Source organism: Pelmatolapia mariae, linkage group LG4 (assembly GCF_036321145.2).
Source record: "Pelmatolapia mariae isolate MD_Pm_ZW linkage group LG4, Pm_UMD_F_2, whole genome shotgun sequence".
Classification (NCBI taxonomy): Eukaryota; Metazoa; Chordata; class Actinopteri; order Cichliformes; family Cichlidae; genus Pelmatolapia; species Pelmatolapia mariae.
In genome coordinates, this window is record NC_086230.1 from 5,162,749 (window position 1) to 5,178,038 (window position 15,290).

General features: G+C 37.9%; 1 protein-coding gene across 1 annotated transcript; it reads right to left on the reverse strand.

Annotated features, from left to right (window-relative positions):
- Window positions 1-3,400: 3,400 nt before the first annotated feature.
- LOC134625241 (cytochrome c oxidase assembly factor 3 homolog, mitochondrial) lies at window positions 3,401-5,849 on the reverse strand. Its single transcript, XM_063470443.1, has 2 exons — window positions 5,609-5,849; window positions 3,401-3,702 (listed from the first exon to the last, which is right to left on the reverse strand). The coding sequence occupies exons 1-2, from the start codon at window positions 5,775-5,777 to the stop codon at window positions 3,596-3,598; spliced, it is 276 nt and encodes a 91-aa protein (XP_063326513.1). The 5' UTR covers window positions 5,778-5,849; the 3' UTR covers window positions 3,401-3,595.
- Window positions 5,850-15,290: the final 9,441 nt, after the last annotated feature.

Genomic DNA, 15,290 nt, shown 5'->3' on the forward strand with positions numbered 1-15,290 from the left:
TTTTTTGAGCAGGTGATCAAACAGATTTAGTGTCTTTTCTCTCTGTCTCTCTTCCCTCTCCTTCTGTTGAGTCTCTTCCCAACTTCTCTTTTCTTCATCTTTCTCTCTCCCGTCTCGAGTCCTGTGTGTTCTGACTGTAATCACTTAAAAGTAGATTGAACAAACTATGATTATCAAGTGGATCAGTATGGAAAAAGCCATAATGATCCATTGGGAAAATAAATCTGTTGGGCATTTTTCTTGGCCTTCAGACAGTAATTCTGATTTCTACAGTGCTGAACAGTACTGGAGAAGGTTGTTAATCAGTTTCAGCTGCTTTGGTGTTAATGAAGTTAACAACATGTGCACTAGAGGGGTCGCTTTAGCTCAGCTGGTAGAACAGGTCACCTACTAACTGAAATGGTTGGTGGTTCGATTCTAGCATGCAAGATACTAACCCCAGGTTGTTCTCTGACGCATCCATCGGAGTGTATAGTGTGTTAGTTAGATAGCACTAAGAACTTGTTGTGTGAATGAATGTACAACTCCTCCAGGATCACACATCAATATACATGCCATTGCCAGAGAGCTTGCCATCTCCCAGAAGAGTCTCAAAGGCATGGAGTAGATTTCAGGAAATGGGCAGTTACTCCAGGAGAGCTGCACAGATGTGAACATGAGGAGCACATCTGCCAGAGTTACAAAATGACCTCCAGTAAGCCACTGGAGAGAATTTCTCTGACCAAACAATCAGAAACAGACTTCGTGATGGTGGCCTGACATACTCTTGTGGGGCCTGTACTCAAAACCTGTGGAATCTGACTGGTATTTATCATAGCATACCAAACTCAGCAGGTCCACCACTGTGGAAAAGCACCCTGAGTAAACTAACAAACTACTGAGTAACATTTTTCAGCAAAATAGATTAACCTGCTGCATAATTTTTCTTCACTTTGATTTTTGGGGTGTCTTTGAATTCAATCGTCTTTTGGTTGATCATTTCCATCAAATGATATATTTTTTGTTCCTAACACATTATACCCAGTCAATATCAGTATAGAGATCCAGCATGACTCACTAGTGAGATCTGACATGTTTGTGGGTTTTTTGAGCAGTGTATTTTTAAACATCATGAAGCCTATAAGCCAGTTTGAATGTTAAGTTTTCATGATTCAAATCCTTCCATGCCTCATTGTCACTGTATTTGATAAACAGATATATTATTATTCCATTAACCTTGGTTTGTTATTCACCAGTGAGTTTATTTCCATTTGTGTGTGTGTGATGGAATGCAAACCCTCATCCCTCAGTCCACTCACACACAGACACTATACAGTCCACGTCCTTTGCAACCTGTCCTTTTAATGTGTGCCTTGCTCTTGTTTGTTATTTATTCCTGTTCTCTTACCAATTGTGTTTCCTGCACAATTTTATTGTATATGTATAATGACCAAAAAGGAGCTATTTTATTCTATTCTAAAGGTAGTCCTGCACACTGAATAATGGGATGTGCTTAAGTTTTTCAAAGGACTGCACTGAGTCACATGACTGTATAATTCAAGTATGCCTCATATTTATGAGACATGTGATGAACAAATCAGCTGAGCTAAATCCAGAGCACTTTGTGGAAACATTCAGGAAACCTGAATGAATGAGCTTACAGCACATGGCTACAGAAATCCAGTTCACATTAGGCTATGCATACATAAATGGCATAGAGCTCATATTTCTTACTGTGCAGTCATGAACATTTAGATATTTTGCTGACATCAGCAAGGTTGCTTGCAAACTGAATACTAGGGATGGGTATCGTTTAGGTTTTATCCGATACCGGTGCCAAACCGGTACTTTTGAAACGGTGCCGGTGCTTAAACGGTGCTCAAACCGGTGCTTAAAGAATGGAGAACACAAAATTGGTCCAAAAACCTCTCATGGTCAGCTGTTTTTTGTAAAAAGATAACAATGTTAGCCTTTTCTGCAGCTATAGGGCATATATGGTATCACTCTTGGCTCGAAGCAGTGCTTAAACAATGGAAAAAACACAAAATTGGTCCAAAAACCTCTCATGTTTAACTGTTTTCCACTTTTTCTTTTGGTCATTTTAGCCTTTTTGGCCAGGGTGAAGGGAGTATCTGCCATCAAACAAGAAGACAGTGTTTGCTAGTTCACCTTACATGCATTAATTTAATAACGTGGTTAGCCTACTCAACATAAATTACACACCAACAACATTAAGCTACTCACGCAGAGAAGAACGGCTGCTGCTGCCATCATCATCCTCATCATTTCTGCTACACTGGCAGGGCTAGGGGCCAGGACTCTACTCTTCGAGTTATTGGGGGATGTTGCTAACTCCGGGTCCGATAACAGGTACCACACCCGCAGTAGATGTGCTCGGTGTGAGGTCTCGCAGCAAGCTATCAAACACGGCGCATTTCTCGGCTTAAAAAAAACCACTATGCGTCGCCAGGTGTTTCATTGGATTTGAGGCGTTACCTCCTTTGACAGTATCACAGTATCACCTTAAAGCACTTGTTGCAGGCTGCTGAGTTTGCATCTTTTGCTGCGAAGTACAGCCAGACTTTTGACCGCTTCGCCTTGGGCATTTTTAATCTGTAGCTCTGCTCTAAAAGAACGTACGTACCTGGACCCGCCTACTATCCTCGGAAACGTAAAATGATTGGCTAGAATTGGCTCAGGAAAAAAAAAAAAGCACCGAAATAAAGCACCGAAATGTGCGCTGCTTTTCGGTCTGGTTACTACCGTTTATGTCAGAACCGGTGCCATCATGGCACCGGACACCGGTACCCATCCCTACTGAATACATTTAGCCTGCATGTAGCTATGTGTACAAAAATGTTTTGGGAGTTAAGATGCTTGTTGATTGAGCTATGGGCTTTACTTTTTATACACAAAATTGGGATCTTACATAAATATATTGGGTGGCTGTGGCTGAGGTAGCACAAGTCACCTGCTAATCAGAAGGTTGGTAGTTTAATCCCTGGCTGCTCCAGTCTGCACGCCAAATATTAGGGTAAGATATAAACCCCAAGATGCCACTAAGATGCATCCATCAGAGCCCTAAGCATAGGAAAAAGTGCTTGTGTGAATGATGCACTGAATGAGCAGAAAAGAGCTATGTATTTACCATATCTGTATAATATTAAGTAAACATTGCTCATTTTTTTCTTAAGAACTGAATTCTTTGGATTTACTGAGACACTTTCTACTGTTCTGGAATATGCCACTGATATACAATGACTAAAATGCTCTAGTCTGGACTTATTATTGGAAATACACTGGATAAACTGAAATATGAATAAACTTAAACCTGTTTCTATGTTAACTGTTTCATTTAGAGATTTCTTATAAATTTATTTAGAATTTATATGCATAGATGGGCATCAGTGTTTTATTCATAGCACATTAAGGCTTACAGTAATGCAGAAAACTGATCAGAAATATATATATATGATTATATCTGCTTTTATTTCTTTCCAAGCAGAAAAGGAACCAGAAACATTGTAATGTCCGTATATGAGCCGTGATCCCTCCAGCATCCACGTGTAAACTTCTCCACCTGTATTAAGGGGCCAGAAAGCCCAGTCCAACTGAGTCAGGAGTTGGCACCAGTCCGTGGCCCTCTGATGATGTGGATCCTAGCTTCCTCATCCAGTTCCTCCACAATTCTCTCCTGTTTCACAGACAGGATGGTGTAGCTAACTGGAAAACTGCAGGTTAAAGGAAACATTAAAAGAGACATGTGTGTAGTTTAACACATGTTTTAACTGGAAACCCTCAAGCCCAAAGCTGGCTGAACAGTTAGCAACCATTAGGTGCATTACAGTTAGGTTTAGGGGCTCAAACCTATTTTGTTGTAGAGCCCCAAATAGGTTTGGGGGCTCTACACCACCACAGTCAATTTTAAATATTCTATCTATCTATCTATCTATCTATCTATCTATCTGATAAAGACAAACTTGAAATGCAGACTTTCAGGTTAAAATTTATTGCATCAAAGGGGACAATTGACAGGCATGCAGTGAGTGAGACATGTTCTCATTATTCCAAATCAATCATGATTTCTTGGTTTATTTTCCTGTAAAGTTTATATTATAATTATATATATATATTTTCCATTAAATGCACCTACTGGACTGGAGGAAGTAATTAGAACAGGTACGTCCAAGCCATTTTACATGATGGGCCAGAAACAGCCCACTTTGATTTTAAGCGGGCTGGACCAGTGAAACTCCTCTTTCTGTCAGTGTAAAGAAGCTTAAATACACTTTTAATCCTCGAGATATCTTAATAAAGAAATACTGCTGCAGTAAATAAAAGAAGTTGGTCAGCATGACTTTCTGGACTTAAATTATAAGAAGTAAATATGAACAGTTCCACACTATCCTGTAAATATAAAATAAAAAGTATCATAGGTTTTTTTTATTTATTCAGAGAAAAGTTTTTTTCTCCTTTCTATATTTTTTATATTATATTATTTTTTATATTTATATTACTATAGCAGATAATGGAAAAAACATAAACGTTCCCATCACTCCTTTGTAAAATATATTACATTTATGTACCTAAAACAGCTAAATGTTTATCAGTAAACATAAAGTTGTAAAACTACAGTCAAAAGTTCAAAAGGTATGCCCTCCTTTTCCAAAACTCTCCAGTGAAGTCAGATCAAAGTCTTTACCAGGCCAGTTGTGGCCCCTGCACCTTATGTTTGATACCCCTACATTAGAACATTAAAGGTTTAGAGATTACTGAACCTTTTATTAAAATGTAACTAAAAATGTTGTACTTATTTATTAACATGTACTGCAAAGGGCTTGCAGCAGGACTAACACAACTACATTTTTTTTGTGTTGTCATAACACAAAAAACACAACACTGCCTCACCTGGCCTTTAACACTAAACGAAGAGGGCAAGACTCGCATCATGTCACATGTTTAGGGCAGGATGATTTTGTTCTGCCATTAAGACATAGTGGACAGCTGTAAGGCTATCCATCCGATCCCCTTAACTACGACATTTCACATATATCATAAATCTGAAGCTATAAAACAACGATCGGTGATTTCTCATCAGTAGCAAAAGTCATCGTCTCCAGTTAGAGACATAATATTCATAGTGTGTTCCTTTCTTGTGCATAAATCAAAGTACAACATTGTTTTTTAACGGGTTAAAAAGAAATAAAAACTGAATGCGGTGACTTGTCCTTAAAATTAAATGTATTCACAGAGCTACAGTTTCAACAACAAACAACATTTGTTATGCTGCCTGTGCATTATTTATAATTCTGTTTTATTGTGTTATAAATACATTTAAGTGCACTCAGTTTTTTTTAACAAGTCTGATGATCAACTCTGCTAAACAGACTGTATCTTTAATAAAGTGTAATATTTACATTTTTAAGCTGAATTTGGAGACCCGCACATTTATGACTTACTGTGAACACATCCCGATGAACTGCTCTGTCCCCATCACGGGGTCTGTAAGTCTGCTTGTTAAACCTCACCTCTCCCCTTTCTCTAAGGAGTGCTGAACACATGGACTGTTTTTAGTCTAAGCACCCAAACACTCCTGTCATTCATTCTTTAAGCGACCTGTGAAGGATACATATGCCGACCACAAAAGCTCCTATAGACAAGCCTGTCAGCAGGTTGCGGGTTCGGATCTGGGCTGCATTTTTCTTCCAGAAATCGAGATTCTTTCGGTGGCGGAGGAGTTGTTCCTCCGCCTCTGTTAGTCTGGGTTTAGCAGCTCCTTCTGCTCCTTCCTTAGACATGACTTCTTTGGATCGTCCGCTGTTCGAAAGCAAAGTGTCCGGTGAACCGGAACGGCTCTTCTTCTTCCTTATATTGTTTATTGGCGATTGGCAAACAGCAAAATGGTGCATTACCGCCACCCACTGGTGTGGAGTGTGGAATGACAGAAAAAAACCCACCAAAAAACATTCAACTCCTCCCAAACAAATGAGTCTGCCCTAAAAACCAAAATATGGTCTGAAAACGTTCACTTCTCGAGTTCTTATGAAATAAATCAACCAAGTCCAATTTCACTTTCATATCGACAAGCTTTTTGATCAGTTATCGTCTTTCAGCATCATATTTCTGACAATGCAATAAAACATGTTCTATTGTTTCCTGTTTTCTACTGCAGTCACACTCCCCTGTTATGGAGGACCACAAGAGCCACGCGCATCGAAATAAAAATTTCTGTGCTTTAATAATGAATTGTAGAATAAATTCTGCAATTGTAAATTCATTTTTGAATTCCAATTTAATAAACTGCATTTCAAAATCCTTTTTCCAATTGCATTTCAAAATCCTTTTTCCAATTGCACTTTAATAAACTGCATTTTAAAATCCTTTTTTCAGTTGCACTTTAATAAACTGCAGTTCAAAATCCTTTTTCCACTTGCAATTTAATAAACTGCAGTTCAAAATCCTTTTTCCACCTGCAATTTAATAAACTGCAGTTCTAAATCCTTTTTCCACTTGCAATTTAATAAACTGCAGTTCAAAATCCTTTTTCCACCTGCAATTTAATAAACTGCAGTTCAAAATCCTTTTTCCACTTGCACTTTAATAAACTGCAGTTCAAAATCCTTTTTCCACCTGCAATTTAATAAACTGCAGTTCAAAATCCTTTTTCCACTTGCAATTTAATAAACTGCAGTTCAAAATCCCTTTTCCACCTGCAATTTAATAAACTGCAGTTCAAAATCCATTTCCCTTTCCTGTTCGCTCCGGGATTAGCTGCTGGATTAGCTCCTGGATTAGCTGCTGGATTAGCTCTTCGATTAACAACTTGCTGGAGGCTATTCAAATTAGCCACACCGTGGGATGTAAGGAGCTCTCTGATTGGTTGGTCAGACACAGGCTGTCTGCCAGCCTGGATTTTTCTAGCTCATAGCTTCTCCCTGCTAAGAAGCGTGTGTGCTTGTACAAAGGCCGTTCAGCCTCGGGATTTACACTCGGCTCGACACGGATATGTGAAGAATGAAGGGACCCTGCAGCGAAACGGAGAGCCCAACCTCTGACTGAGTACTTGTTTACGCAGTCTGACCACCTGTTGAAGGTAAGGTGCTAACGTGGCTAACGCTAGCATCACCGCATGTAGCCCCGTTATTTTAAGGACATCTTAGCTAATGAAAGTTTTACGTCGCAGCTGTACGAGCTCGCTACGTGTTTTGTAAGCTGCTGTGCTCTTCACAAATAAAGCTGGAAGCAGCTCAGACTGTTAGAACCAGCACTGAGGCCTGTTACATTTATACAGTGTTAGAGCAATGGCTGCAACCTACAGCCTTTAAACTAGCGATTACAATGCTGACAGTAAACTCGTCAGTCCAGATGTTACCACATTACTTTGTGATACTTGGAGTTAAAACAACCGAGACAGGCTGATTAAAATAACAGCTGTCAGTTCTCTCATTCCTTATATCAAGACTGGAGATCACACTACTGATTTCAGTTCATTTAATATGTGAGTGCACAGATTCATTCTCAACTGGACATAAATGATGATCAAAGGTTGTATATATGATGAATTCATCCAATCCCAGCCTCTAACACAGTGCGCTGAATCTTAGCTTTGAATGTCCAGTATATTCTAATCAGTGCAATGTAAGCATTCACTGAACCTACAGTATCTACACCTGTGTGGCAAATGTGTGGTAAAGATACAGATAATGAAATTTAATTATTAATACAATATACATCATGAAAAATGAAAGCTGAAATTGATTCAGTTTAGTACTTTTCTCTGTATGCTCTGTGATTATAAAGGCCTTAAATTCTGTGATATATACTGTAAATGATTTTCACAGAGGTCTTAAAGTAGTTAAATCACTGCTGATAGTCTGGTTGTTTGTATTTTCACATGTTTTTGTGTCTATAGGGCTGTTTGATGACGATATGAACTCCTCTGGGAGATGAGGACACACCCACATCTGTTCCATACTGCAGCCATTGATGGTGTTACAGCTCTGAGGCAGCTTTGGGCCATCAGACGCACACACTGGAAAACCAGCACCTGGACTTCATGCAGGAGAGACGGCCTCAGTGATTTAGGTTCATAAGCAAGTTCAAACATTTCTGGCCTCTTATCACTTAGGTTTTTTAATCTCAAAAGTGAATGCATTTAAAGCAGGAACTGCACACCTAGCTGTCAAAAGTTTGGCAGCATGAGTAAAGTTTTGTAGGGTCCTTGTTAAAAATTCCACAAGCACCACATTTGTCATATATAGTTCATTTTGTACAGGACATTTTTGAAATTATAAACTATATATTCTAGTTGTCCACTTGTCAGTAATTTTTGAGTAAATGGATGTCACTGATAAATCAGTGGTGATTCACCTGCAAATGTTTTTAACAAACTTTGTTTTTTGTAGAATTAATCAGCAGCTGTGGAGAGATGCATTTGAATATCTTCTGGTTCCACTTTTCCTAACCTGGAAGCTGAGGATGGCTGATTTCTGACAGGGACACACACCTCAGCGCTTATCATGGGTGTTACATCCTCTGTGCCGCGATTCCAGAGAAAACGAGAGAGCAACGACCACTCATTAAGACCAGCCAGAAATCTGTCCCTTTCTGGCAGCTGTGGAAACTTCCAATAAGAAAGTTTGCATTCTTAGAACAATGCTGGGTCATGTGTGATGTGTCATCATATGAGGATATTACATTTTGACTTAATTCTGCTCAATTAAGTGTTTTGATCGTTGATCCAGTATAGCAGCTTTGTGTTGTGCTGCAAGTTAAAACTCATTGTCCTCATGAGCACAGCATCTAACAACTCTCCTTAAAAGAAAACGAATGACTTTAACTGGACACAATGGTTTCCAGTGGGAGATACATTCATCACTCATCCGTGACACTGGAGAAGTCACCTGGATGAGTGATAAAACAATTTCCCATGGAAAATCCAGAGGAACTAAACTTTGTTGTTTCTCTGGGCTCAATTTCAGCTCTAGGAGCATCTCTCAGAAGAAAACATTTTGCCAATAATCAGATAAAAAGATTGTTGAACCAGGTGGTATTCTCTGGAGTTTAAGACCAAAACTGAACTCAGTGAAATGACATTAGACTGGAATTCATAAGATGAATAGAAATACTGCTGAAGCTGAATGATATATATGTGTGTGTGTGTGTGTGTGTGTGTGAGAGAGAGAGAGAGCGAGAGCGAGCTTTGTTTTCTCCAATTCACCAGGTCTGTAAAGTTCAGTATGACTGTAGTACATGATACAAAAGAATAAATACAGAAGAATAACAACTTTATGTGAATAACTTTACTCTTCTTAAAAATAACTCATAAAACAAGTAAAAGTACAAATGTGTACAAGTTAGAGACTTCCTCAGTAAGTTTACACTCTTTTGGAGTGATTGTAATTGTGTGTTAAAGAGAAAGAGATTAGGAGGTAAAGTAGAGGATGCAGAGTCCATCACTGAGGCCGTCTCTCCTGCATGAAGTACGGGCGCTGGTTTTCCAGTGTGTGCATCTGATGGCCCAAAGCTGACTCAGAGCTGTAACACCATCCATGGCTGCAGTATGGAACAGATGTGGGTGTGTCCTCATCTCCCAGAGGAGTTCATATCGTCATCAAACAGCCCTACAGACACAAAAAACATGTGAAAATATAAACAACCAGACTATCAGCAGTGATTTAAGTACTTTAAGACTTCTGTAAAAATCATTTACAGTATATATCACAGAATATAAGGCCTTTATAATCACAGAACATACAGAGAAAAGTACTAAACTGAATCAATTTCAGCTTTCATTTTTCATGATGTATATTGTATTAATAATTAAATTTCATTATCTGTATCTTTACCACACATTTGCCACACAGGTGTAGATACTGTAGGTTCAGTGAATGCTTACATTGCACTGATTAGAATATACTGGACATTCAAAGATTCAGCGCACTGTGTTAGAGGCTGGGATTTGATGACTTCATCATATATACAACCTTTGATCATCGTTTATGTCCAGTTGAGAATGAATCTGTGCTCTCACATATTAAATGAACTGAAATCAGTAGTGTGATCTCCAGTCTTGATATAAGGAATGAGAGAACTGACAGCTGTTATTTTAATCAGCCTGTCTCAGTTGTTTTAACTCTAAGTACCATAGAGTAATGTGGTAACATCTGGACTGACGAGTTTACTGTCAGCATTGTAATCGCTAGTTTAAGGCTGTAGGTTGCAGCCATTGCTCTAACACTGTATAAATGTAACAGGGCTCAGTGCTGGTTCTAACAGTCTGAGCTGCTTCCAGCTTTATTTGTGAAGAGCACAGCAGCTTACAAAACACGTAGCGAGCTCGTACAGCTGCGACGTAAAACTTTCATTAGCTAAGATGATCTTAAAATAACGGGGCTACGTGCGGTGATGCTAGCGTTAGCCACGTTAGCACCTTACCTTCAACAGGTGGTCAGACTGTGTAGACAGGCACTCAGTCAGAGGTTGGCTCTCCGTTTCGCTGCAGGGTCCCTTCATTCTTCACATATCCGTGTCGAGCCGAGTGTAAATCCCGACGCTGAACGGCCTTTGTAAAAGCACACACGCTTCGTAGCAGGGAGAAGCTATGAGCTAGAAAAATCCAGGCTGGCAGACAGCCTGTGTCTGGCCAACCAATCAGAGAGCTCCTTACATCCCACGGTGTGGCTAATTTGAATAGCCTCCAGCAAGTTGTTAATCGAAGAGCTAATCCAGCAGCTAATCCAGGAGCTAATCCAGCAGCTAATCCAGGAGCGAACAGGAAAGGGAAATGGATTTTGAACTGCATTTTATTAAATTGCAGGTGGAAAAAGGATTTTGAACTGCAGTTTATTAAATTGCAAGTGGAAAAAAGGATTTTGAACTGCAGTTTATTAAATTGCAAGTGGAAAAAGGATTTTGAACTGCAGTTTATTAAATTGCAAGTGGAAAAGGGATTTTGAACTGCAGTTTATTAAATTGCAGGTGGAAAAAGGATTTTGAACTGCAGTTTATTAAATTGCAAGTGGAAAAAGGATTTTGAACTGCAGTTTATTAAATTGCAAGTGGAAAAAGGATTTTGAACTGCAGTTTATTAAATTGCAACTGAAAAAAGGATTTTAAAATGCAGTTTATTAAAGTGCAATTGGAAAAAGGATTTTGAAATGCAATTGGAAAAAGGATTTTGAAATGCAGTTTATTAAATTGGAATTCAAAAATGAATTTACAATTGCAGAATTTATTCTACAATTCATTATTAAAGCACAGAAATTTTTATTTCGATGCGCGTGGCTCTTCTGGTCCTCCATACCCTGTATGGTGTTTCCCTATCAAAAGCAACGTGTTACTCAAACCAGTGTGTCCAAATCTAAGTCAAGATATAATTGTCTCCTCTCTCCTGTTCCTTCCTGTGCTTTCCGTTGGATTTTGTAAAACCACCACCCTTTCCTCTCTTCCTCCCATTGCTTTTGGCACCTTTCTTTCATTTTGTGCCGTAGTCTACTTTTAATCTCTTTCCTACTAACACTGATATCCATATCCACCATCGGTCTCTTTGCAGCTTCCTTTGCTGTTCTGTCTGCCATAAATCCCATCATAGTAATTTTGTATAATGTTTGCTGAATCTCTATCAGAATGTCAGCTCTGCAGTCTGAATGACTGTCTTGCAAACTAGCCAGTGATAAACTTGAGTCTGAACATATCACAGATCTTAGCAGTCTGCATCTTCAATCCACTGGACAGCTAACAGTATTGAAACCATTTCTCAGTGTACACTGATAAATCATCACTGATCCTTTTCCTTACTTTGATATGAAATTCAGGAACAACAAATGCTATCCCACTTTGGTTGGCTGTATTCTTGCATCTGTGTATATTTTGACATAATTGTAATACTGATTAATATATTCCTGCACTGTATATGAGTTTAAACAAAACCCCTCTTTTTGTTCAATAGTGTGAAATCTACTACTGCATCAGGGAGTATCCAAGGTGGTTTTGTAGGCAACATAACTGTTTGACTCATGTTGATCTTGTCCAGAGTAAGTTCAGTGGCTTTCTGTCCTACCGTCCACACAAAGCTCATCAATTCTCTTTTCATTTTTTCCCAGCAGGGGTGGAAAATCGTTTTTGTTGGATGTCATTGTAGACTTGCCCAGTAGTTGCTCTCTCCTTATTTTTAATGGCATTTCTCCCATTTCTACCTGTATTGCTGCTGTCGAGGTTGTTTTGAATGCACCTGTGCAGACTCTTAGCGCCTGATATTGGATACTATCTAACTTATGAAGACTTGTTCTGGCTGCAGAATTATATAATATACACCCATAGTCTAATACTGATGTAATTAACCCAGCTTTTAAAGATTTCATGTCAGCCCCCCATTCAGTTCCCACTAAGTACCTCATTATATTTAACACTTTCTTGTATTTGTCTATTATTTTCTGAATATGTACTGTACATGTTACCCTTTCATCAAACCATAACCCCAGAAATGTAAATTGTTTTACCCTGTCTTATTCTTAGCCTAAAGAGCTTCAAAAGAAAATCATCTGGACTTCTTTAAATGGCTTGGGAACCTTCACAGACATATCTTTCTTATTTTTATTATTCACCATTTGACCCTAGAACTGAAGAAGCTTCTCGGATGAGAGGTGAAACGTCTTTCAAGCAACTTAAAGAAGTCCAGACACTTTTCTTTCCAAGCTCCTTAGACTACGATGACCTGGAGTACTGAGAACCTTCACAGACATCTTTCTTATTCTTGTTCATTTAATCTGACCTTGATTTCATCCCCAACTCTTTTCCTTGTAAAAAAAACATTATTTTAGTCTTATCAACTGAGAGTTTAAACCCCCATTTATATGATCACTGTTCTACTTCTGCGATTGCCCCCTGTACCTTACTCTTCTTAAAAACCAGACAGCATTTCATCGGAGAAGGGTTTGTTACTTGCAATACCCCAAAGAAACCACTAGATGTCACTAGCAGCAAGGATGGTGATGTGTGTATATCATCGCCGTCTTCTGTTTTATCCAGTAGTGCCGCTACTGCATAAAACAACACTAATACTAATTTGCAGTGTTTTTTTTAATAAATAGAAATCGTTGCAATGGTTTCAATCATTCAAAGTAGACTAAACAGATTTGAATAAAAGTATTAGAATGAAACTGGAATAAAAAATAACAACACAGCACAACACAACTTGATTTCTATTTTTATTTCACCTTTCTTTTCAAAAAATTAGTTGAAAACAGCATCCACAATACAACAAGACAAAAAAATTTCAGAGAAAAAAAGACTGGCTAGCTTGCTTGAGGATTTCTGTAAAGTCACATAAAAATGTAAAAGCATACAATAAAGTTTTGTGACTGAATTTTTGCCATCAACATGCATTGTACCATTTTGGGTGCTCTCTGTTAACACGACCTCACACTACTTGAAAGCTTTGTGCAAGGAAAGAGACAATAAAAGAAAGGCAGAGAAAGCAATGGTGTGGCTAGCTAAGACAACCCTTCACTCCTTAAATATCAGTTTGAATATATATGTTTTGATTTGTATAATTTTTCATGCATTCAACATTTTGTGCATTTTACTTCCTACAGTTTATTTATCTTAAAAATATACAGGAGTTAGGATTAGGAAAAAACACACACACACACACACACACACACACACACACACACACACACACACACACACACACACACAGACATGTCCTGTGTCATGGCCCAGCTTTTATAAGATTTTATTTTGTTATTTAAATATTCTATTTGATTTTGGGGTTGTTTATTTATTTATTGTTTTAACAATTGTTATTTATTGTTTTCTGTATTTTCTCCCTCACTGTTTTTATTCTTGATCTTAGTTTCAAGTTGTTTCAGAGTTTAAAGAACCTTTGGGGGAAAATTTTTTTTTTCTTGGGCTATGTGTTTTTGTGACTAATCACAAATACACTTCAATACAGAAAACTGACTTTCTATTTCAAAAAATCTGGTTGGGCAAGTACAGATTATTTTTTAAAAATGTAAAAAGAAAAGATGTCGATCCTGAAGCACTTATTGAAAGTTCTGAGCTGCTCGTTTAAACTTCTCCTGACTCATTCAGATTGTGAATTTAGCAAATTCTACTAAATAAAAGGTTTTTATTTTAGTTTGTTACAACTGTATCTTGAAAGAAAATAAGATTCTCTGCTAAGTGGAAGACATTGCATTCAATTGGCTCTATGATGTGACGGATCAATGTAATTGAAAGAGTTTCCTTCTGTTGTTGCTGAATCACACAGAGTACCCACAACCTCATTTACAAATTCAGGTTGACAATGGGCAGAGCTCTTCAGTGAAATTGTTCTTTGCTTTTCTGACACAAACAAGGCATAACTTATAAAGTTCTACAGCTGTGTACACCACCAATAAGAAAATAAAACCATAAAAAATTCCAATGTACACCTGGGGAATTTCCAGAGAAGATTTTAGCATTTATTGGATGATGTAGTGGTGTGTTTATGGAAGTAGCTGCCTCTGTTTCAAAATGGATACATAAATAACAAGTTTTTGTTTTTGATTAAATCAGAAGATCCTCATATTTCCTAATTGCTTCTTTTATTGAGCATAAAAAGAGAGCAAAGAAGATGAGTGGTTCAGCAGAGGGATCAGATGATGGAACTAAACATGTGGTTGAACATTTAAACAACAGGGCTCCTATTTGAGTGAAAAGACCAGGAAGTATCTGGACTGCAGCCATAATAAAAGTGACTTGTATTTATTACATGCTAGAGATAAAGAGGTTATTCAACACTTGGTTATTACCTCCTTTATCGAAGAATACACTAAACCGTCCTTTATGAAAGGAAAGAAGATAATGTCACCCCACAAGTCAACGGACTATTGGACCATCATTAATAAGATGAAGTGAAACTGATCGTGTTAATTATTAAGTTTCAGTTAAAGGACTAGATGTTACAATATCAGGGGTTGTAACATCTAGTCCTGAATCTTTCATGGTCCTGGGCTTTGACCCAGTGTTTTAAGTTTATTTGTATTATGTTTTTTGGATTGTTTGGTCTTGTTCACTCTTTGGGGAATTATTGATTCTTATGTTACGTTTTCAGAGCCCTGATCCAAGTTGTTATTTCACAGAGTTTTGTCACCTCTGTGACACCGCTGACAACATAAGTCCATAAGTTCTCTATGAGCCTATCAATCTATCAGTTAATTAAGATACAAACCAGGCTAAGCCTCTGTGTGGAGGACTAACTTATTATTTACTCCTTATTATTTAAAAAAAACAATTTAAATTGTTTTTTTAAATTCTAAAGTGCA